The sequence below is a fragment of the Oryctolagus cuniculus genome, chromosome 4 (genome assembly GCF_964237555.1).
Source record: "Oryctolagus cuniculus chromosome 4, mOryCun1.1, whole genome shotgun sequence".
Classification (NCBI taxonomy): domain Eukaryota; kingdom Metazoa; phylum Chordata; class Mammalia; order Lagomorpha; family Leporidae; genus Oryctolagus; species Oryctolagus cuniculus.
Genome location: NC_091435.1, coordinates 576340 through 600260, shown reverse-complemented (window position 1 = coordinate 600260; position 23921 = coordinate 576340). Strand labels below are relative to the sequence as shown.

Sequence of the window (23921 nt, the reverse complement as noted above, 5' to 3'; positions counted from 1 at the left end):
AATGAAAACCACAATGAGGGAGGCCAGAATAGCGGGTAAAACCACTGCCTGCAGTGCCTGCATCCCACATGGGCACTGGTTCAAGTCCCAGCTGCTCCACTTCTGATCCAGCTCTCTGCTATGGCCTGGGAAAGCAGTAGAAGACGGCCCAAGTCCTTGAGCCCCTGCACCCACACGGGAGACCCAGAGTAAGCTCCTGGCTCCTGGCTTCAGATTGGCGCAGCTCCAGCCGTAGAAGCCAATTGGGGAGTGAACCAACGGATGGAAGACCTATCTCTCTCTCTCTCTGCCTCTCCTTCTCTCTGTGTAACTCTGGACTTTCAAATAAATAAAATCTTTTTTTTAAAAAAATGGAATCAATGGATAATGCAGGGGCAGGCATTTGGACTAGTGGTTAGCTACCAGTTATGAGCCCTGGGTCTCATATCAGAATCCCAGTTTGAGTCTCAGTTGCATCCCCCCTTACAGCTTCCTGCTAATGTGTACTCTGGGAGGCAGCAGGTAATGGCTGCAGTAATTTCAGTTCCTGTCACTTGTAGGAGATCTGGATTTGGCTTGGACTTAGCCCTGGCTGCTGCAGGCATTCAGGGACTGACTCAGCACATGGAAGCTCTGTGTGCCCCTCTTCTAGCTCTTTCTTTGCCTTGCAAATAGATAAAAGTTAATGAAAAAAAAATTTTTTTAAATATGTATTTATTTATTTGAAAGGCAGAGCTACAGAGAGGGAAAGGCAGAGAGAAAGAGATATCTTCCACCTGCTGGAAATGGCCCCACTTGCCAAGGCTGGGCAAGGTTGAAGCCAGGAGCTTGGAATTCCAACCAGGTCTCCCACATGGGTAGCAGGGACCCAAATCTGCTGCTGCTTTCACAGGTGCATTAGCAGGGAGCTGGATCAGAAGTGCAGCAGCCGGGACTCAAACTGGTGCTCATATGGGATGACAGTATCACAGGCAAAGGCTTAACCCATAATACCAGCCCTAAGAATTTTTTTGTCTGTTTTGCAATTTTAATTTAAGCATTGCTATTCATTTTTAACTCTCTCTTATAAGCACCAAATTTTAACATCTAAGTCAATTTTTGGTGAAAGAAACACCATCAAAAACTTCCCTCTGAAACGAAACAACGATGCTCATTCCTCTAAACATCCAAATGGAAGGTCTAGCAAAACAAAACAAAAAAATTCCACACAGAAATAAAAAGCAACAAAAGTCACATTCTAAGAGTCAGTGCATTTCACAGTCTTCACTGTGCTGTCATATCATCCTTTAGCAAGTTTTCAAGAAAATTACACCCTAGTTCATCAAAATACACATTTTCCATTTTTTTTATTAAGAAGAATTTTTTAAAAACTTGCAAGAATTCACAATCAATTGCCTGACTCATTTCGACAGCATGCACAGCGTGTGGCGGTCAAGAGTGCTAGTTGTAGCACACATAAGTAGGGGATACTTATTTGTCTTCAAGGTCTCGCTTTCTTCACAGACACCAACAATTTTAAAATTAAAAAAATCTTGGGGCCAGTGTTGTGGTGTAACAAGTAAACCCGTTGCCTGCACTGCCAGCATCCCATATGGGCGCAGGTTCAAGTCCCAACTGCTCCACTTCAGATTCAGCTCCCTGCTCATGTGCCTGGGAAAGCAGAAGACGGCACAAGTGCTTGGGACCCTGCACCCACGTGGGAGACCCAGAAGCTCCTGGCTCCTGGCTTCAGACTGGCGTGGCTCCAGCCGCCATGGCTGTCTGGGGAGTGAACTAACAGACGGAAGATCTGTCTCTCTCTGTGTCTCTCCCTCTCTCATGGGCTAACTCTGCCTTTCAAATAAAGAAAGAAATCTTTTAAAAAGAAATGTATAGAGCCGGCGCCGTGGCTCAATAGGCTAATCCTCCACCTTGCGGCGCCGGCACACCGGGTTCTAGTCCCGGTTGGGGCGCCGGATTCTGTCCCGGTTGCCCCTCTTCCAGGCCAGCTCTCTGCTATGGCCAGGGAGTGCAGTGGAGGATGGCCCAGGTGCTTGGGCCCTGCACCCCATGGGAGACCAGGAAAAAGCACCTGGCTCCTGGCTCCTGCCAGGATCAGCGCGGTGCGCCGGCTGCAGCGGCGGCCATTGGAGGGTGAACCAACGGCAAAAGGAAGACCTTTCTCTCTCTGTCTCTCTCTCTCACTGTCCACTCTGCCTGTCAAAAAAAAAAAAAAAAAAAAAAAAAAAAAAAAAAAAAAAAAAAAAGAAATGTATAGCTATCTCTTATCAAGCCTAAGTACCATGCAGTCCAGCCTGGTGCATACTGCTCAGTGAGCACACTGCAACACCAAGTAACTCTGAAAAAACAAACACCCACATATGCAAAATCACAGCCACCCTCCTCCCGCCCCCGCAGACACACCCCCCCACCTCGCACCCTGGTGTGAGCAGGAACATGGAGCTTACCTGATCAGTCCCTGGGATCACTTCAAACACACTCAGCTGGCTCCGGGTCTCCCGCATGTACCGCTCCTTCTCTGGACACATGTCAGGGCACGTCCCAACAAAAGTTCTTGCTCTGTCCAGATCGGTTCTTTTCACCCGTGCTGAAAGATATCGAGTAAAGAAAGGCACCACACAGTTGTTAAGGAACCGCATGTAATGTACAGGAAAAAAAGTACACACAAATTATGAACCAACCCCTACTCTTGATGCCTTTGATATAGACTTTATCAGGCTCCAGTTTTTCTCCCTCACCTTGGAGAAAACAGGTCCTCTGTCTACTCTTTGATTGGTACCAGTTAACTCCTTGCTAAAGATCAATTCATTAAATTAAGCATTCAATGATTACAGGGCCAGCATTGTGGTGCAGTGGGTAAAGCTACCACCTGTGACACCAGCATCCTATATGGGTGCCAGTTCATGTCTTGGCTGCGTCATTTCTGATTCAGCTCCCTGCTAACTGCCTGGGGAGAGCAGCAGAAAATGGCCCAAGTGTTTGGGCCCCTGTCACCCACGTGGGAGACCGAGATGAAGCTGCTGGCTTCAGCCTGGCACGATGCTGGCTGTTGTGGCCATCTGGGGAGTGAACCAGTAGATGGAAGCTCTCTCACTCTCTCTGTGGCTCTGACATTCAAAAAAAGCCAAAACAATTTAATGATCACCTCTGTAGTTAATATTCCATAGCCAGACTTATTCGGAGAGCTTCACAAGAACTCACAGGCCCTGATCAAATAAAATAAACCCAATCTATCTGTAGATTCTTTATCCACAGGTTGCACCATAAATAGCAGTGGGTATCCAGAGATCTGTTCTTGCAAGGGCCACCCCAGGGTATATTTTGCAAAACTGGCTAATCTTAGTCACGAACCTACGGGAGAAAGAGGAAAGATGTTTTCGAAATTGTTAACACATTTGTGCTTGGGTATGCTGGCCAGAAAAGTTACTTATTTTCGTTACTTAAAACCAAAAAATATTTTTTTTACTTGAGAACAAATAATGCAAGTGAAGTACAGTGTTCTTACTTCCTATGTATGAATAATAACAAGGTCTTTTAAAGATTTATTTTATTTATTTCAAAGGTAGGGTGACAGTGAATGAGAGAGGTAGACAGAGAGACAGAGAGAGCACGTGCAAGATCTTCCATTTCCTGGATAACTCCCTATACGGCTGTCGATAGCCAGGGCTGGCCCAGGCCAAAGCCAGGAGCCAGAAACTCCATCCTGGTCTCCCACATCAGTGACAAGGACCAAGTACTTGGACCATCTTTTGTTGCTTTCCCAAGTGCATTAGCAGCGAGCCAGATTGGAAGCAGAGCAGCCAAAACACAAACTTGTACTCTGATATATAATGCCAGCATCACAGGCAGTAGCTTAATCATGTGATGCCAGCCCCATGAAGTATAACAATTTAGCATTCAATTTTTTCTGATAAAAAAAAAATGACTTAGGAGCTGACATTGCTGCATAGTGGGTAAAGCGGCTGCCTGTGATGCCAGCATCCCATACGGGTACCGGTTCATGGGCCCAAGTTCCCCACTTCCAATCCAGCTTCCTGCTAATGGCCTGGGAAAAGCAGCAGAAGACAGCCTAAGTGCTTGGGCCATTGCTATCCACATAGGAGACCTGGAAGAAGCTCCTGGCTCCTGACTTTGGCCTGGTCCACCAGTGCCCATTGCAGCAAAAGGAACTAGCAGATGGAAGATCTTTCCCCCCTCCCTCTCTCTGGAACTCTTTCAAACAAACATATAAATCTTTTTTAAAAAAATTATATAAATGGGTAATCATGCTTATATCTCAGGGTTTTTTTTTGTTAATTTTATTTATTTGAAAGGGGAACATGGGGAAGAGAGAGAGAGGAAGACACGAGCTCTTCCATCCACTGGTTCCATCCAGCAACAGCCAAGGCATAAGCCAAGAGCCTGGAACTCCACCCGGCTTTCACAGAGAGAGAAGCAGCAGAGAGAGAGAGAGAGACATCTTCAATCTGCTGGCTCACTCCCCAACTGAACACAATGACCGGAGCTGTGCCGATCCGAAGCCAGGAGCCACCACTGCTGTCTCAGGCCACAGCAGAGAGCTGGATCAGAAATGGAGCAGCTGGGATTCCAACCGGCGCCCTTATGAAATGCAGGCACTGCAGGTGTCGGCTTTACCTGCTACGCCACAGCACCAGCCCCTATAGGCATTTTTGAACCAGAGAAGGAAAGCTTTCTTAGTTTACCCATCTGCCTCTCTCCTTCTGTGCCGCAAAAAAATAATAATTTGTTAAATGCAAACATTCAAAATATTCTAAAGTCTATCTCAACATTCTTATTTTTAACATAATAGAAATCACATAACGGTAGGTAACAGGATCTTCACCTAAATAAGTAAGTTACCATTCTGACACACAGAATAGTTACAAATGTATCTTACAAATGATATTTAATGTAACAACTTCACAACTCAAAAAAATAGGCATTATTTCTATTTTGGAAAATTCCAATTCTAGTAACAATTTCATCTGCAGAAATCACACATCAGTGACATCATGCATAGCAGCTTTCCCAAACCTGGCACAGAAGCTTCATGGTCACTCTAATTGTTTACAGGTTCTAAAGAAGAAACTCCTGCGACGAAATTTAAGAAAAAAAGTCTACAAAGAATACATGTGTTTTTTCCTTTGTTCCTTCATAAAATTCATGGAAATTGAATTATATTTTTATTTTGATGCAAGAAGGGCTTGAAATCAATGTAATTTTTTCATGATATGAATTTTCCATGAACTTTCTTTTAAAAACCTCCTATTTTTCATGTTATTGGAATACTTTTTGAGTGGCTAATAACAATCTAGAGGTGTAAAAATATATCTCATCCCTGCCCTCAGACACCCAGCTCCCTCTGTCCTAGGGATGTAAGCAGGTTCTTCTGAATCTTCCCAAATCACTATATGCATGCATGAGCAGATATATTTGCACATATATGTACACACCCCTGAGGAAGACAAGTAGACAAATAATAGATCAGATGTAGCCCATGAGAGAGACACAAGGAGTCAAGGACAATGGAGCCTTCTAAGTGGCTCCTGAGCAGACGACCTCGCCACACCTAGCCAGGCCTCTGGGACCTCTGCCATTACAGACCCTACCTTGCCGCATGATTCTGTCTCTCTGGTCAAGCAAGCGGTACTTCTCCTCCGATGTCTCAGCCACGGTGCCTATCAGAGTGCTCAAAGATGACACACACGGCCCAAGACCCTCAGAGCCTTCAGACCCAGAGTCAAAAGCATCTCCCTCAAACGCATGGGCTTTAAGAAGACTTGCCTTCTTCACTGGAGAGCTACAGAGAAAGCACACAACAGTCAAGGCTCCTGTGGGTCAGGTCTTCCTGTCATTTCCATTTCCAAGCTTGTCCCTTCATCTTTCAAGATTCCCTCATCCTCCAAGTCTGAGAAACTACAAATATCAAAATAAGATGACCCTTGATAGCTGATAGTAAGAACAAATACATTATCCACTGATCTTTCTCATAATTTTGAAATTTCATACTTTTAAAAATTGAAGGTTCCACCAACAGAAGACTGGATAAAGAAATTATGGTATATGTTCTCTATGGAATACCACCTAGCAATAAAACAAACGAAATCTGGTCATTTGCAACAAAATGGATGAATATGGAAATCATACTTAGTGAAATAAGCCAGTCCCAAAGGGACAAATACCATATGTTCTCCCTGATCTGTGATAACTAACAGAGCACCTAAAAGGAAATCTGTAGAAGTGAAATCAATACTATTAGGAGCAATGACTTGAATAGCCCTTATCTTGACTGTCAAGAAAGGTTTTTTTTTTTTCTATTTTTTTCTACTTAATACTATTGGTTGAACTCTTAACATACAATTAATCATAGGTGTATTAAGTTAATTGAAAATAGATCCCAGTAAAAAATAAGAGTGGGAATAAAAGAGGGAGGAGCTGTACAGTACACATTCCCAAGGACTTACTCCTAAGGGTAGAGCTAAAAACTTGCCATGGGACTCCAAATCCCATTAAACTGGGTGGTACTAATGCCATCGTACTAAAGTGATCATATTAAGTGTGCAACTGATCATATAGATAGGATTAAGTGTCAAAGGGATCATATAAATAAGACCAAGTGTCTGGTAATAACATAGATAGAACTTAAAAGCACTCTGACTGCAGAACTAGCCCTTAAGGCATTCAGATCTGGCTGAAAAGCCCATGAGAGAATTTCAGGCATAGAAAGCCAAGACTCTGTGGCAAAAAAAAAAAAAAAATGTCCTACATGATGGATTTCTGTGAAAGAGAACCCAGTGGAAAGAAGGGGCCATCAAAGAAGGAGGTACTTTTCTCTGAAGGGAAGAGAGAACTACCCCTTTGATTAAGGCCCTGTTTAAATACTGATGGGGTTTGTGGACTCAAAAGGCTTCCAAGGCCTAGACAGCTAATATCAACATCCTTGGGTATTCACTGATGTCAAAAATAAGAGTGTTGTTAAATTAACAACAGGAATCACTGTGCACTTACTCCCCATGTAGGACCTCTGTCCTTAATGAGTTGTATTATGAAAATTAACTGTAAAACTTGTTCTCAAACAGTACTTTATACTTTGTGTCTATGTGGTTGCAAATTGTTGAAATCTTTACTTAGTATCGAGTTGGTCTTCTGTATATAAAGTTAATTAAAAACTAATCTTAATGCAGAAAGGGACGGGAGTGGGGGTAGGAGGATGGGTATGGGGGTAAGAACCACTATATTCCTAAAGCTGTACCTATGAAATTTGTATTCATTAAATAAAAACTTTCTTTAAAATAAATAAAATAAAATAAATTGAGCGGTCAACATTGTGGCACAGTGGTCTAAGTCACTATTTACAATGTAAGCATCCCATATGAGCGCCAGTTCAAGTCCTGGCTGCTCCAATTTCAATCCAGCTCTCTGCTAATGAGCATGGGAAGGCAGAAGAAGGCTCAAGTACTTTGGACCCTGACTTCCACATGGGAGACCTAGATGGAGTTCAGGCTCATGGCTTTGGTCTGGGCCAGCCCTGGCGGTTGGCAGTCATTTGGGGAGTGAACCAATAGATGGAACATCTCTCTCTCTCTTTCTCTCTCTCTCTCTGTAACTCTGCCTTTCAAATCAATCTTTAAAAAAAAATGGTAAGCTTATTTAAATAGCTAAAATATTTGTAGACTTCTATTTCAAAGAAATAAAATTCAGCCTAAAAAAAGAAAAAACCTTTAATATTATAAGGAAATATTTTGGCTACATTTTTTCTATCTACTTATTTATAGAGGGAAAAAGAGAGAGAGAGCGAGCGAGCGAGCGAGCTTCCACCCACTGGTTCACTCCCCAGATGCCCACAATGGCTGGGGCAGAGCTAGGCTGAAGCCAGGAGCTGAGCTGCACCTGGGTCTCCCATGTGACTGGCAAGAGTCCAAGCACCTGGACCATCCTCCACTGCCCTCCCAGGCACACAAGCAGGGAGTTGGACCAGAAGCAAAACAGCCAGGACCCAAACCAGCACCCATGTGGGATGCTGGCATCGCAGGCAGTGGCTTTTCTGGCTACACCACAATGACAGCCCCTGGATACATGTTTTAATATGTAACTAATATGATTAAAAAGACATACTAAAAAGGACAATGTATTCTTTCTCAACTTCCCCATTTTTAAACTGAGTTTCAACATTTTCTGAATTTGAATGTCAGAAAAGAAAATACTGGCTAAAGGAGGAAACCAAAGGAAAATCAGAAACTAAACCACTAATCACAAAATGGAAAGTGAGGAAAACACAGAGGGTCTTAAAAAAATTCATGGAGGGGCCCAGGATGTGGTGAAGCCGGTTAAGCCGCTGCCTATGATACTGGCATCACATAGGCACTGGTTCAAGTCCTAGTTACCCCAATTCCAATCTAGCTCCCTGCTAATCTGCCTGGGAAGGCATTGGAAGATGGTCTAAGTACTTGAGCCCCTGCCACCCACGTGGGAGACCTAGATAAAGTTCCAGGCTCCCCATTTCAGCCTGGCCCAACCCTGGCTGTTGCAGCCATTTGGGGAGTGAACCAGCAGATGGAAGACCTTTCTGTCTCTCTCTCTGTCTCTCTCTCTGCAACTCTATCTCTCAAATAAATAAAAACCTCTTAAAAAGAAAGAAAATGCAAGTTACAAGGAAACCATACATGAATTTCAAAAAATTTTTACCACAAATTTATGGGTTTTTTATAAAAATATTTTTTATTTGAAAGGTAGAGTAACAGAGAGAGAGAGAGAGAGAGAGAGAGAGAGATCTTCTATTTGCTGGTTCACTCTCCAAATGTCCACAGTGGCCAGAGATGGACCATGCCACAGCCAGGTGCCTGGAACTACATCCTGGTCTCCCATGTAGGTGGCAGGGGCCCAAGTACTCAGGTTTCTACTGGTTTCTCAAAGGCATTAGCAGGGAGCTAAAATAGAAGCAAAGCAGCTGGGGCTCAAACCCACATTTATATGGGATGCTGGCATTGTAGACAGCAGCTTAACCTGCTGTACCACAATGCCAGTCCCCGAAACTTAGTTTTTGTAAAGAGGATTTTATATTCATCATTTTTATTTGAAAGGCTGAGAAACAGAGAAGACAGACAAACAGAAATCTTCCATCTACTGTTCATTCCTCAAATACCCACTACAGCTGGGGTTGGGGAAGCCCAAAGTCAGGAGCCCAGTACAGCCTTCACGTGGGTGGTAGGGACACAAGCAGTTGAACCATCGCTGCTGCCTCCTAGGTATGCGTCACCAGAAAGCTGGAATAAGAAGTGCAGCCAGGCTCTGCCATGGGATGCAGGCATTCCAAGTGGCTCCTCAACTTCTGTGCCAAACACCCACCCCAAAAACACACTCTTTCATTCCATTTTTCCAAGATCTTTCTGAAGTGCCCTCATGGGCAGACCAGAAGATCAGATGATAAAAAAGGAGACCTGTTGAAGCAGGCTATAAGGAAACAAAAATGGGAGTCAATCAGGTATACGGGCCACAGCCCAGGGATAAGTCTTTGGGAACCAAATTCACCAGACAGGATGGCATAATCAAGCAGAAGCTAACCCTGGCCTGGGGCTGTGAATGAAGCTCCCACTGAACACAGCCCAGACAGTGTCCCGTCACTAAGATAAGCTGGACCTGCAAAAAGGCAGGCTGGAAACAGCTATAAATGATTATTACAACCAGAGACATTCTAGGGGGAAAGTCACTGCGCGTACAGTTAAACAGACGGCACTATAGCATGCAGCTACATGGTAAATGGGACTGAACAAGAAGATCAAGGAAGAAATTTGTTTCCATTTTATGGGAGGTGGATACTGAATGGCCATGGGGTACCACACTCTGTGAACTCACAGAGGCAGGCAATCTGGGGCACAGACAGAAGCTCTGCTGTCCTATGTCCCTCCCACTCAACTAGAAAATGATCCCCAGGATCTCCTGTGGCTGCAGCTGAAAGGACTAGGCCAGGAACCTGGTGTTGCGGCACAGCAATTTAAACTGCCAACTACAATGGCCACATTCCATATCAGATCTCCAACTACAGTCCCAGCTGCTTGGCTTCCGATCCAGCTCCCGCTAATGTACCTGGGAAATCAGAGAAGATGGCCCCAAGTGCTTGGGCCCCTGCCACCCACACGGGAGACCAGGAAGGAATTCCTGGCTCCAGGCTTCAGCCGGGTCCAGTCCTGACCTTTGCAAACATTTGGGGAGTGATCCTGCAGATGGAAGATCTCTCTGTGTCTCCCTCTCTGTCACTTTACCTTTCAAATAAATAAATCTTTACCAATAAAAAAATAGAAAGGACTAGGCCATCTACAGAAGCTTCTGATGAGTTTCTTCCACAGAAAATGCCGAAATGGGGGAAAAAAATAGAGCAGCCTCAAAGAAGAACCATGGTAGAACATAGGCCGTGGTACGTGCAGACAAGATGCGAGAGACGCAAAAGCACTGCTCTGTCCTGTCTGCAGTTGACAGGTGTTGGACTCGGAAAGTTTACTCTTCAATGTATCAAATCGTAGTTTTATGTGCTTAATTAAAGACTAAAATGTTAAGGATCTCCTTGACTTTGGTTAGTTTTTCTCCCCTGACCCCGTTTCCTGACATCTAAGTCATGTGTAGGCTTCCCTAATTTTAAATTCCAAAGTACCTTTTTCTTTATTCATTATTTTATAATGGACTTGGAAATAGGCTTCTTTTTTCTTTAATTGTGAATAGTTTTAACCCAGTTTCCATTCTCAATGTTTCCAATCACATGTTTTGTTTTGTTTTGTTTTTTGACAGGCAAAGTTAGACAGTGAGAGAGACAAAGAGAAAGGTCTTCCTTCCATTGGTTCACCCCCTAAATGGCCGCCACGGCTGGAACTGTGCCAATCCGAAGCCAAGAGCCAGGTGCTTCTCCTGGTCTCCCATGCGGGTGCAGGGCCCAAGTACTTGGGCCGTCCTCCACTGCGCTCCCAGGCCACAGCAGAGAGCTGGACTGGAAGAGGGGCAACCGGGGCAGAATCCGGCACCCCGACCGGGACTAGAACCCAGGGTGCCGGCGCCGCAGGCGGAGGATTAGCCAAGTGAGCTGCGGCGCCGGCCTATTTGTTTTCTTTTTAATATGGGAAAATAAACTATGCTTATAATAAACATCTTTAATCAAAAAAAAAAAAAAAAAAAGACTCATTCTCCCAATCACCCAGCCTCATCATCTATACTGGTTGGGGGCACGTGCACGACTCTCACCTCTCTACGTCAGCTTTCCCTGCCACGGCTCAAGGCCCCCTGCATGCATGTCCCCAGTCCTTACTTGGATGTCACAGTGTAACCCTCCTTCTCATCCTTCTTCCTGAACAGTCACTGGGAGGGACCAACCCACCTTTTATTCAGGAGGCCACCAGTTGCAGCCCTCACCACGGGCTTGCCAAGAGGGGAGTGCTGAAAGGGGACGTCCTCCTTGCCCTGGCCGGCTTCCCCATCACCTGGTTTCTTCTCCTTTAGAGAAAAGGGCTTCTTGTTGGGACCTGAGGATGCAAGAGTCAGATCAAGTTCATGCTATTAAGATCACCTGGCATTGGAGTCTCTGCTCTGAGAAAGTAATGTTCTTATCATTGTGCCACACGAAGACATAAAGAGCCCCCAGGAAACAGCTGAGACGTAAGAGCAAGCCTCTCTCCTGTGCTGGGAAAAGCTTCACACTCAAAGGTCAAAGGGCTTTGCATACAGAGCATCCGATTGTGAAAAGAATAAATGAAAACTCACTTATTTTCTTCTTGTGCCAAAAGATAGTCATGTCTCCATGCAAATTTTTCCCCTTCTTTTTAGCCAGGGCTGCAGATGCCTGGAAAACAGTCCATACCCCACATTAGGCCTTGAGGAAACCAAAGGAAACAAGACTGAAATCTCAAATTCACTAAACAATCATTCAGAAAAACAAGGAGCCTTGTGGACACCAGAGCGGCCCTTCCCCCCACGGTGCTCTGCCCTCACCGCCTGCCTGCAGCGGTGGTGGCCTCGCCCTCCCCTCCTCGTGTGCATCACATGCACGTGCTTGCTTTTTCCTTTTGAAATATCAACTCTACTGTGATAGAAGCCACAAACTTGCCTGTGTCACTTGATGAGAAGATTTTCACCAGCTAACTACACACACAGAAACAAAAAGACGGCCAAGTCACACTGAAACACAAAAGGAAGCTGCAAAACGATACACATGGGATATCATTCACCACAAAAACCGCATCTACAAAAGCCCTACCTGTTCTACCTGCAAATATAAAAATGTCTAGAAAAATATATGGCACACCAGGTAGCTGGGGTTGCTACTGGGTAATAGAAGATGGGGTGATTAGCTTTGTATCAATGAATTGTTTACAATGGCAATATTTAATAAACTACATAATAAAAACACTTAAGGTTCAGCTAGAAAATAAGCCAATTGCAACAATCTTTTTTTTTAAGATTGTATTTATTTATTTATTTGCGAGGTAGAGTTACAGACAATGAGAGGGAGAGACATAGAGAAAGGTTTTCCTTCCATTGGTTCACTCCCCAAATGGCCGCAACAGCCGGAGCTCAACAGATCCGAAGCCAGGGGTCAGGTGACTCCTCCTGGTCTCCCACATGGGTGCAGGGGCCCAAGGACCTGGGCCATCTTCTACTGTTTTCTCAAGCCACAGCAGAGAGCTAGATTGGAGGAGGAGCAGCCAGGACTAGAACCGGGGCCCAGATGGGATGCAGGCACCGCAGGCAGAGGATTAACCCACTGTGCCACGGTACAGGCCCCAACAACAATCTTAACCTGTTGTGGTGCAGGTTAATCCAGCCGTTGCCTAAAATGCCAGCATCCCATAAGAGTACCAGTCTGCTTTCAATACAACTCTCAATTAATATGTCTGGGAAAGCAGTGGAAGAATGCCCAAGTGCTTAGGTCCCTGCCACCCGTGTGAGAGACCAAGAAACTCCAGGTTCCTGGCTGTAGCCTGGCCCAGCCCTGGCTGTTGTGGCCATTTAGGGGAGTGAACCAGTTCTCTCTCTCTTTTTCTCTCTGTGCCTTCCAGATAAACAAATCTTTGAAAAAAAATTTCAAGAAAAATGAAAGCAAGGACACAACAAAAATTTGTATGATCACAACAGCATCATTATTGGAACCAGAAGGTCCAACCACAGACAAGCGGATTAACAAAATGTGATCCATCCACACAATACGGTATTATTCACCCATGAAAAGGAATGAGGTTCTGACACATGCTACGATATGGACAAACCAAGAAAACATGCAACATGAGATAAGATATGCAAAAAGATAAATATTGTATGATTTTATGTATTGGAAATATCTAGAACAGGCAAATCCATATCAACAGAGTAGATTACAGCACGCCAGGAGCTGGGGATTAGATGGGGTGTTCCTATTTAATGGTTTCAGTTTCTGTTTGGAAAGATGAAAACATTCTGGAAATAACAGTGCACAACACACGACTATAATTTATGCAACTGAAGAGTTTTTAAACAATCAATAGGACAGGAAACACAGCAAAAGTCCTAAAAATGTTGAGCATATTTTGACAGAAAAATTCCACTCTTGGGGATTTAAACAAAGGAAATGAGCTAATCAAACAATAATGCCCACCTACTTGCAAAGACATTAACTATAATATTCATAGTTGGCATCAGATAGCAGAATTACAGATGATTTTGTGTCTTTCCCTGCAGTCTCCAATAGGGATTTCTGGTTTTTTCATAACACTGACAACACTTCTATCAAAAAAGTTAGTTCTACTTTATATATTCCCAAAAAACTCTCAATTTTTTCCAAAAGAATATTCAGAGAAAATAATAAAGCTACATTAACATGAGCAGTATATGTATCCTACAACCAATGTAATATGTATATACTTAAAGTCAAATTACAGAGGCAGGTAATAGGCGCAGCAGTTAAGATGCTACCAGGGGTGGAGCCCGTGATGTGGTTTAGCAGATAAAGCCAACTGCAGTGCTGGCATCCTATGTCAGGGCCAGCTGTTCCACTTCTGAGCCAGCTCTCTGCTGTGGCCTAGGAAAGCAGTAGAAGATGGCCCGAGTCCTTGGGCCCCTGCACCCGCGTGGGAGACCTGGAGGAAGCTCCTGGCTCCTGGTTCGGATCAGCACAGCTCTGGCTCTTGCGGCCACCTGGGGAGTGAACCAGCGGATGGAAGACCTCTCTCTCTCTCTCTCTCTCCTTCTCCCTCTGTATAACTGCACCTGTGTGGGAGACCTGGAGGAAGCTCCTGGCTCCTGGTTCGGAAGAGCACAGCTCTGGTCGTTGCGGCCAACTGAGGAGTGAACCAGCAGATGGAAGACCTCTCTGCCTCTCCTTATATGTGTAACTCTTTCAAATAAATAAATGAATCTTAAAAAAAAAAAAAAAAAAAAAAAAAAAGATGCTACCAGGGGGGCCGGCACTGTGGCTTAGTGGGTAAAGCTGCCACTTGCAGTGCCAGCATCCCATACAGGCACCAGTTCAAGTCCCAGCTGCTCCACTTCTGACCCCACTCAGTGCTATGGCCTGGGAAAGCGGTACAAGATGGCCCAAGTCCCTGGGCCCCTGCACTCACAAGGGAGACCTGGAAGAAGCTCCTGGCTCCTGGCTCTGGCCACTGCAGCCATCTGGGGAGTGAACCAACAGATTCTCTTTCTGCCTCTGCTTCTCTGTAACTCTGCCTTTCAAACAAATAAACAAACAAACAAATCTTAAAAAAAAAAAAGGGGGGGGCCGGCGCTGCGGCTCAATAGGCTAATCTTCAGCCTGCGACGCTGGAACCCTGGGTTCTAGTCCCGGTTGCCTCTCTTCCAGGCCAGCTCTCTGCTATGGCCCAGGAAGGCAGTGGAGGATGGCCCAGGTCCTTGGGCCCTGCACCCGCATGGGAGACCAGGAGAAGCGCCTGGCTCATGGCTTCGGATCAGCGTGGTGCACCGGCCACAGCGGCCATTGGACGGTGAACCAACGGTAAAGGAAGACCTTTCTCTCTTTCTCACTGTCCACTCTGCCTGTCAAAAATAAAAAATAAAAAAGGAAGTAAAATGCTTCCTTAAAAAAAAAAAAAAAGGTGCTATGGGGTGGGGTGGAGGGGTGTGGTGCTGTGGCACAGCAGGTTGAACCTCCACCTTCAGTGCTGGCATCCCATGTGGGCAGCAGTTGGTGTCCTAGCTACTCCACTTCTGATCCAGCTCCCTGACAATGGCTTGGAAAAGCAGTGGAAGATGGCCCAAATGCTTGGGCCCCCATACAAACATGGGAGAACTGGGAGAAGCTCCTAGCTCCTGGCTTTGGATAGGCCCAGCTCTAACCATTGAGGCTACTTGGGGAGTGAATCAGCAGATGAAAGACCTCTCTCTCTCTCTGTTATTCTGCCTCTCAAATAAATAATCTTAAAAAGGAAGGGGTGGTGGTGGTTGACCACTGCCTGCGGTGCCGGAGTCCCATGTGAGCACCAGTTAAGGTCCCTATCTGCTCCTCTTCCAATCTGGCTCTCTGCTGTGGCCTGGGAAAGCAGTGGAGGTTGGTTCTGGTGCTTGGTTCCCTGCACCCATGTTGCAGACCCAGAAGAAGATCCTGGGTCTTGGCTTAGGACCAGCCCAGCTCCAGCTGTTGTGACTATTTGAGGAGTGAGCCAGCAGATGACAGTCCTTTCTGTCTCTTCCCCTCTCTCTCTGTGGCTCTACCTCTCAAATAGATAAATATTTTAAAAAAAGATATGACTTGTAACACTTGCATCTCATATCAGTGTCTAGGTTCAAGTCCCAGCTCCTCTTCTGATTCCAGCTTCATGCTAACGTGTACCCAAGAAGGCAGCAGTGATTAGCTCAATTATGTGGGTTCCTGCTACCCATGTAGAGACACGGACGGAGTTCCCAGCTCCTGGCTTCAGCCCTGTACAGCTCTAGCTGTTATGGGCACATGGAGAGTAAATCACCAGATGGAAGATGGATCAGTCAATCAATCAATCTCCCCCCCACCCACCTACCTCTCATCCTCCCTTCAAATAAAATGAAAATAAAAATTTTAAAAATATAACAAGATGAAAACTTTAAAGTCAGAGTATTAAGTCAAAAAGTAACAGTAGTTATCTCTGGGGACTGTGATTAACAAGATTTCAAGGGTTTGTATTTGAGTATTTACAGTGATCATATAGCATGATCAAATAAAAATAAAACCTGCAAACTCGAGTTAGGAAAATTGCCGCGTGGTGACAGTTCCCAGGCGAGCACGTCTCACGAACCTGACTCAGCAAACCACTGGCAGAGCATTTCCAGAGCGCCCTGAGCTTTCACAAACGCCTCCAAGTTACAAACGAAACTGCTACCCTAGTCTCGCTACGCTGAGTGCGCACTTTCGCTGTGTTCTGGAGCACAAGGAACTAACACATGAAGACTAACAACAAATGGCGTGAGTGCAGGGTAACAGGGCAAGTCTGGAGTACTCACGTGATCAAAGAAATGCACCACCGCAAGCTTTTTGCTGCGCCTGGTATAGATGCGCTGCACCTTCGCGATTTTGCCGAAGTGGTTCTCCAGAATAGTTCTGTCGTTGAGATAGTCAGGGATGTTCTTGCACTGGATTGCTGTGACTTCCGTGGGAGACAAGCCTCCGAGACTGTCCACGCTCTCGCTCCTTTTACTCTGCCTCACGGGAGTTCCTCTTAGAGAATCTACAGGTTCAGAGAATGGACATAGAAACCCATCGTACAGAATGCTTTCAAACGACAGAGAGCACCAACACCCAAAAGGAATGTTCAGGGATCTAAGATCTGGTTAAAAGTCCTGTGTTAGAATTCCTAATGTTTACAGGAAATACATCTGAAAACTCAAGCTACCGTCCAGGGAACCCAAAGGAAACCTGCCAGCAGGATGCACTCTGGGTTGCACATTCACAGAGCTCACCTTCTTTTTTATCTCTGCTTTCGGTTTCTTCCTCTTTATTCACCCCTGGAAGCCGGGAAGGTGCCAGGACAGACTGACTCCCTCCTGGGATGGCCATGTGGTCACTTTCCCCAGCCTCCAGGAAGCCAGCTTCCTTCTTAGATTCCTTGTTTCCCAGACGACCTGCTTCTTTATTGCTTTTGAAGACATCCTGTATCGTCCGACCAAACAGAGTGCCTCCCCGGGGTCGATTCAGGCGGACGGGCCGTTTATCTGGAGGATGGTCGCCCCGGGACAGAGGATCCCAGTCTTCTATTGTCTCATGGCCATGTCTCCTCGGAGAGCGATCCTGGTCCTCCTTCCTTTTCAGTCCTTTCATGAGGCTGGGAAGTGGCTCCACCTGGGAAACGGCTTCCTCACACCCTTGTCTGACACCTGTTTTACTTACTGGGAAAGACTCGCCCCCAGACACAGAGGACATGGGGAAGCTGCTGAAGCTGCTATTACAACTTCCAAATCCTGACTTCGAGCCTCTCTTCTCTTCCTCTGCATTTTGGCCAGACAATGCAGGGGCAAAGGCAGATGATGAATTATTAGTATTAACTGGTTTTGAAAAGGTAAAATTTGAATTGGTAGTTGAACTACTGGTCACAGGAGGAAAAGAAAAAGGGGCCAGGCCCCCAGGTCCACTACTAATTGGGTGGGAAAATGTGAAAAATCCAGAAGTAATCTGGCTCTGGGTTTTCTCTGGCTCAGACTCATTTGCCAGTATTGGTCTGAAGACTGCATTTTCCAGAGGTTTAAAGGTGAACTCTGTTTTTCCAAAACCAGAGCCAGGTAATTCTCCACCTTCTGGTCCAAAAGTAGAAGTACTTGGGAAAACCTCAAGGTTAGTTGATGATTTAAAGCTAAATCCTGGGTTTGCAGGTACAGATGAACTTGAAGGCCCAGAAGTAGCTGCAAAGGTAGGAGTGTGTTCAAGTCCAGAAAAGAGTCCAGCACTGGAAGTCTGGGCAAATCCTAACGTTTGCACTGAAGAGGAATGGCTTACTCCAGAAGCCGCGGGGAAGCTGGATCCCTGTGAAAATCCTGAGTTCTTCCCAGACAATGTGTTGTTTTGCCCAAAAAGTGAAGGCTGGCCAAATCGAAACGGTGGCTTAGCCTGAAATGTTCCTATGGAACCACTAGCAGAGGTTGGAAAAGCACTAGGTTGCTGCCCACTGAAAGGATTTGGTGGGTTCATCTTCCGATTAAATTGTTTAAAGGTAAACAAAAAACTATGTACAAAATTAGCCCTCTTCCTCAGCAGGAAACTGCCCTCTATCTTCAGGATGAGCTGAGAGACAAAAATTCAGACCGTCACAGCTATGTCCTATTGGAAGAGTAAGAAAGGGATTTTTAGTCATGTCATTGACTGTTGAAGAGAATGGTTCAAATAAATTCCTGTTACATGATCCTTTAAGATTAAAAAAATTTCAAATCTCCAGCTCTCTGTTATGGCCTGGGAAAGCAGCAGAAGATGGCCCAAATCCTTGGACTCCGGCTGGAAGAGGCTCCTGGCTCCTGGCCCAGCTCAAGCCCTTGCGGCCATCTGGGGAGCGAACCAGCAGATGGGAGACATCTCTCTGCCTCTAACTCTGCCTTTCAAATAAATAATAAATAAACCTTTTTAAAATTTTCCAAATAGTTTTACTTGGCTGGTAAATTCATGAAGAACCTCAACTGGCGATAAGAAGATGAACACCATTACCTACCGCTTTTCATCTGCAGAGGGGAACTTCTGACATTTCCCAGTCTGCGTAGCTGAGGATTACAATGTAACACCGTTAAAACATCAGTGTTTCAATGTTTCCTCCCATCTAATTTCTCTCCGAGCAGCCAGAGCACCGAATACTTCTTCCAGGGTTTCTTTCCCCCACCCTGGCGACCACCCCAGGAAATGGCTCCACCGGCCAAAGCACTCACCCGGGGGTGCGGGCCCCGCGCTGGGAGACGCCTCCTCGGCCCTCACGCCCCGAAAACACTAGCAGGCCGCCACCGGTCGGCGGGAGGCAGCGCCCTCGGGCCCAGACCGGCCGCCGGGCGTCTCCCCGGGGTTCGCAGCGCCGCCCTCCCCGGAGCGGGCCCCCAACCCCCGGCTCGCCGCGGGGCCCTCCCGGCTCGGCGGCGCTCCCACCCCTGGCTCGGCGAGCGGCGCGCTCCCGCTCGCCCGCCGCCGCAGGACTCCCAGGCCCGCCCCGCGCGGCGCCCCCGCAGCCCCGGCTGAAGGCGCAGGCGCAGGCGCGGCCGCCCCAGCCCGCGCTTCCCCGAGCGGCGGGCAGGAATCGCGGCGGACCGACTTCCGGTCCGCGCGGGGCGGGCCCGGGCTTGGCGCGCTGCGCTCGCGTTCCGCTCTGCGGGCCGCCGGCCGCAGCCTCAGCCCCCGGTGCGAGCGCGGGCGCGGTCTCTCCCCGCCGGAGGGCAGCCTGTCGGGGAGCCCCGGCCCTCCGCGCCCCCTGCCCGCACTGCCACCGCGCACCTCGCCCTCCGGGGCCTGCCCGGCGCTCGTTGCGGCCTCAGGACGCTGACATTTTCCCGGCGGTGCACGCCAGCCCCCTCAGGTTCCCTGTCCGGTCCGCCCGGTCGGCGGGCGCTGCGTGCGCGCGCGGGCCGGCGGCTCCGGGATGAGCCTGGTGGTGCGGAACCTGCAGCGGGCCGTGCCGCTGAGGAGGGCGCCGCTCCGCGGCAGGCTCGAGGCCGTGAGGAAGATCCTCGGGGTGCAGACCTTTGACCTGGGCGTCGTCTGCGTGGACAACCGGAGCATTCAGCGCATCAACCGAGTCTACAGAGGGAAGAACGCCCCGACCGACGTGCTCTCGTTCCCGTTCCACGAGGTAGAAGACGGGTCGCGCTCTCGTCTCCCTGCTCTCCGAGTCGGTATTCATTTGGGGCGGGGTTTCTTATTTCCGTTAGCAAAGCTTTCGCAGCTGGAGCGAGCGCCCCTCCCGCGCGGCCGGCTCACCTGCGCCCACGCCCCGCTCCGGCCTCTGGCGCCCGCAGCGCGGCTGAGACGCGGAGGGCGCTGCGCTAAAGCCTGACTCAATAATGAATAGTGTTGGACTCGGAAAATTAAAATAACGCTGAAAAAATGAAAGACGGTGTATTTTCAGCCGGAAACTCGGTGGCTGCAGATCACTGTTTATGTAAATGACTTCAGCAGCAGCATAAACTGGAGCAACCTCTGGGAAAGCAACTTGAAAGGCAGAGTTTCCGAGAGCGAGAGGAGAGAGAGAGGTCCGATGGCTCACTCCCCAGTTGGCCACACGGCTGGAGCTGTGCTGATCCGAAGCCAGGAGCCAGGAGCTTCTTCTGGGTCTCCCACAGGGGTGCAGGGGCCCAAGCACTTGGGCCATCCTCCACTGCTTTCCCAGGCCACAGCAGAGAGCTGGATCGGAAGTGGAGCAGCTGTACCACAGCGCTGGCTCCTGGGAAAGCAATTTGGCGATATACAGGACTTGAAGAGCTTCTAAAAGATTATCGCCGGCGCCGCGGCTCACTAGGCTAATCTTCCACCTTGTGGCGCCGGCACACCGGGTTCTAGTCCCGGTCGGGGCGCCGGATTCTGTCCCGGTTGCCCCTCTTCCAGGCCAGCTCTCTGCTGTGGCCAGGGAGTGCAGTGGAGGATGGCCCAGGTGCTTGGGCCCTGCACCCCATGGGAGACCAGGAGAAGCACCTGGCTCCTGGCTCCTGCCATCGGATCAGCGCGGTGCGCCGGCCGCAGCGGCCATTGGAGGGTGAACCAACGGCAAAAGGAAGACCTTTCTCTCTCTCTCTCTCTCTCTCTCTCTCTCTCACTGTCCACTCTGCACTCTGCCTGTCAAAAAAAAAAAAAGATTATGTAGGGGTCGGCGCTGTGGCTAGCTGCTAAAGCCGCTGCCTGTGGTGCTGCGATCCCATAGGAGTCCTGGCTGCTCCACTTTCGATCCAGCTCTCTGCCTCTGCCTTTCAAATAAATAAAATAATTTTGTTTGACAGGCAGAGTGGACAGTGAGAGAGAGAGAGAGAGAGAGACAGAAAGGTCTTCCTTTTCCGCTGGTTCACCCCGCATTGGCCCCTCCAGCAGCGCCCTGCGGCCGGTGCACCGCACCGATCGGAAGCCATGAGCCAGGTGCTTCTCCTGGTCTCCCATGCAGGTGCAGGGCCCAGGGACTTGGGCCATCCTCCACTGCACTCCTGGACCACAGCAGAGAGCTGGACTGGAAGAGGAGCAACCGGGACAGAATCCAGCGCCCCGACCGGAACTAGAACCCAGGGTGCCCGGCCGCAGGCGGATGATTAGTTTAGTGAGCCACCGCACCGGCCAAATAAATCTTCTAAGAAAAAGATTATTTGGGGCTGGCGCTGTGATGCAGCGGGTTAATGCCCTGGCCTGAAGCGCCCACATCCTATATGGACACTGGTTCGAGACCCGGCTGCTCCACTTCCAATCCACCTCTTTGCTATGGCCTGGGAAAGCAGTGGAAGATGGCCCAAGTCCTTGCACCCATGTGGGACACCCGGAGGAAGTTCCTGGCTCCTGGCTTCGGATCGGCACAGCTCCAGCTGTTGTGGCCAACTGGAGAGTGAACCATCGATGGAAGACCTCTCTCTCTCTTTGTGTAACTCTAACTTTCAAATAAATAAATCTTTAACAAAAAGATTATGTACTTTTAATCACACCTGAGGAAATAAAAGAAAATAAAATTTTAAAAGCATAGCATATAAATGTGTCAATTACTGTTTTCCATAATAGGAAAAAAAATACAAGCCATAGATGACTGTCTTAGCATGACAGCTCTAAACCAAGGCTTTGTGTGGAGAATGCAACAAAGCACTGTTTAGCATAAAATGCTAAGTGCAAAGAAGAAAAATACCAAAATGCCTGTCTGATGATGTAACTCTAGAAGTTGTAGATTTGTGTGATTCAGAATTGGGAGGGATGAAAGAAATGGAGAGGGCCTCATCTGGCCAGGTGGAAGCATTCCCAGTCGCTCTGTCTAGTGGCTGTGCTATCGCTCACCACAGGTCCACCCTGGGCCCGGACGTCGGGCACGCAGCTAGAGCTGTGTGGTCTGAGAGCCCACTGCCAGCAGGGTTTTCCAGGTGAATCCTGTGGCTGGTCTGAGGCTATCTTCTCCAATCTGTGTTTCTCATTTTTAGAATCTGAAAGCAGGTGAATTCCCCCAGCCTGATTCTCCAGATGACTATAACTTGGGGGACATTTTCCTGGGAGTGGAGTACATTTTCCAGCAGTGCAAAGACAAAGAAGATTACTATGACGCCCTGGCTGTAAGTGGGGATGCAGGAGTCGCGTGTCCTAACGAAATGGACCATGTAAAGGTGCTAGGACATGACCCCTATGGCCTCACTGTCACCACAGGTACCGCAGGATTACAGGGGGAAGCCACAGCAGAGAGAAGGGGGTAACTAGGCCAGGTGGGGTCTGTGTGCCCTGTGCCAGGTCAGGTGAAAAAGAGAGAGAGGACACAGCTGCGGAAACACGGAAGCTCCCAAGGAAGTCTTTTCAGTTTTTATTCCTAGAGGGCAGCAAATTGACTTCCTGGCCAAAGCGGATGATTTAAACCCCCAGTACCTTCCAGATTTATCTCCCCTCAGCTTAATGGAAAAAGTGTTCTGAAAAGTGATATTTAGCCCATAGATCCCTATGGGATCATCCCATGAGCTGTTTGATTTTCTGACAGGTGACTGCTACCCATGGATTGTGCCACCTGCTGGGCTTCACACATAGCACAGAGGCTGAGTGGCGGAAGGTAGGAGCATGGCCTCCCAGCCTGTGCGAGGTGGGCATCTGTGTTGGGCAGGAGCTGACTGCCAGGTTCCCTATAGATGGAATGAACGGGTGATAGACTCTTGTGTCCACATGTGAAAGGGGCTTCTTAGGGGAATTGGACCCCACATTATGACAGCTGAGAACTTACCACTCCACAGGCCATGAGCTGAGACCCAGGGATGCCAGCAGCATGGCTTAGTCCAAGTCTGAAAGCTTTTGAACTGGCAAGGGAACCACTGGTTCCGTCCAGAAGGATGGAGAGAAGGCGTTCTGATGTCCAAGGCAAGAGAGGCGTGGGTCCCAGCTCTCAGGAGGGAGCTCCAGGGCTGCCAGGTGATTGACAGAACAGCCCACATGGAGTCCAGGCCCTCACATCTGATCCACTAATTTCAGCAGACTCACCTCTAAAACACTCTCACACACCCCAAATCAGGCCATCACCAGGCCACCCCATCTCACCTTTTATAAAATACATTAAAAAAATAAGACCCACACCTGCCACGCCAGCTCAGCTCCCTTCAGCCCCAGATGCTGACCCGATGTCTCCTTCTCACCCCACTGCCCACATGCCATGGATCACCCAAAGCCCTTCTCCCTCAAGCCTTTCCACTTTTCCTGGGCCACGCCTCCCTGCTCCTCTGACCCCTCCCACAGCCCCTCCCCCACTCCACCATCCCTACTGCCATTTTCTCTGCCTACCTGGAGCTTTGCTGGCTGATAGGCACAAGTGCTTGTATAAGTAGGTAGAACTAGGTTCCACTCTTTGGCCTGGGCAGGATCCACTAGGCCCAGGATTCTCCAGGCCACACTCTGGACACGGGCTACAAGGAGCAGCCCTTGGGCAAGGTCAGGGACACCAGGCGGGTAGGGAGCTGGCAGCCAGCATCCCTTCCTAGAGGGCAGTGCTCTCCAACCCTTTATTTCAGATGTACCAGAAGGAGGAGCAGGTGCTGCAGGAGCTGAGCCGGCGCATGGGGACGCAGCTCCAACCGCTGAGCAGAGACCTCTTCTGATGACTCCTTCCCAGACTGCCGCTGTCCTGCCTGGCTTCGGGCAGGTATCATGAGGGGAACTTGACTTGGAGCCCAAGAGAAATTGACATTCATTTCTTGGTTTTGAACACTGCAGATTAGTGTCATTGTTGTAAATAAAATGATTCTGAGCCCCCAGGTTTGAAGAAGTACAAAATCCACACCCCTCCTGAGAGTTCTGCAGACCTCAGCGGATTGCATTTCCTCCTCTACCTGTGTGGCGG

The 23921-nt window shown here is 48.1% G+C and overlaps 2 protein-coding genes across 8 annotated transcripts in view; one reads left to right on the top strand and one right to left on the bottom strand.

Moving 5' to 3' along the window:
• MCM3AP (minichromosome maintenance complex component 3 associated protein) overlaps nt 1-19514 on the bottom strand; it is a 67492-nt gene extending 47978 nt beyond the window's left edge. For 2 of the 5 annotated variants that reach the window (XR_011387660.1, XM_051859503.2), the window contains exons 1-7: nt 18823-18961; nt 16879-18229; nt 16423-16646; nt 11722-11800; nt 11339-11483; nt 5589-5779; nt 2427-2566 (exon numbers count right to left, since the gene is read on the bottom strand). Coding sequence is in view for 4 of the 5 variants with exons in the window: in XM_051859503.2 (XP_051715463.2) it covers nt 2427-2566; nt 5589-5779; nt 11339-11483; nt 11722-11800; nt 16423-16646; nt 16879-18100 (2001 nt within the window). In the remaining variant the exon portion in view is untranslated. Of the gene's footprint in view, nt 1-2426; nt 2567-3124; nt 3147-5588; nt 5780-11338; nt 11484-11721; nt 11801-16422; nt 16647-16878; nt 18230-18611; nt 18767-18822; nt 18962-19375 lie in introns of those variants that run through there. The other 3 variants (XM_070071721.1, XM_051859504.2, XM_070071722.1) reach the window with 3 other exon arrangements.
• Nucleotides 19515-19520: 6 nt separating this feature from the next.
• On the top strand, nt 19521-23835 carry YBEY (ybeY metalloendoribonuclease). Of its 3 annotated transcripts, none has more exons than XM_002716853.5 (4): nt 19521-19730; nt 22036-22164; nt 22578-22646; nt 23593-23835. In XM_002716853.5, exons 1-4 carry the CDS (start codon nt 19521-19523, stop codon nt 23677-23679), a joined length of 495 nt encoding a protein of 164 aa, XP_002716899.1. In that variant the 3' UTR covers nt 23680-23835. The 3 variants fall into 3 exon arrangements, with proteins under 3 accessions (XP_002716899.1, XP_017202724.1, XP_017202725.1); XM_017347235.3 differs by having other exon boundaries at nt 19521-19769; XM_017347236.3 differs by lacking the exon at nt 22036-22164.
• The last annotated feature ends 86 nt before the right edge of the window (nt 23836-23921 follow it).

Excerpts from the sequence above, each read along its gene's own strand:
- YBEY (XM_017347235.3), top strand. The coding sequence starts at position 19,521 with ATGAGCCTGGTGGTGCGGAACCTGCAGCGGGCCGTGCCGCTGAGGAGG. Across the intron at positions 22,165-22,577 it reads ATTACTATGACGCCCTGGCT|GTGACTGCTACCCATGGATT; the intron begins GTAAGTGGGGAT and ends ATTTTCTGACAG. Across the intron at positions 22,647-23,592 it reads CAGAGGCTGAGTGGCGGAAG|ATGTACCAGAAGGAGGAGCA; the intron begins GTAGGAGCATGG and ends CCTTTATTTCAG.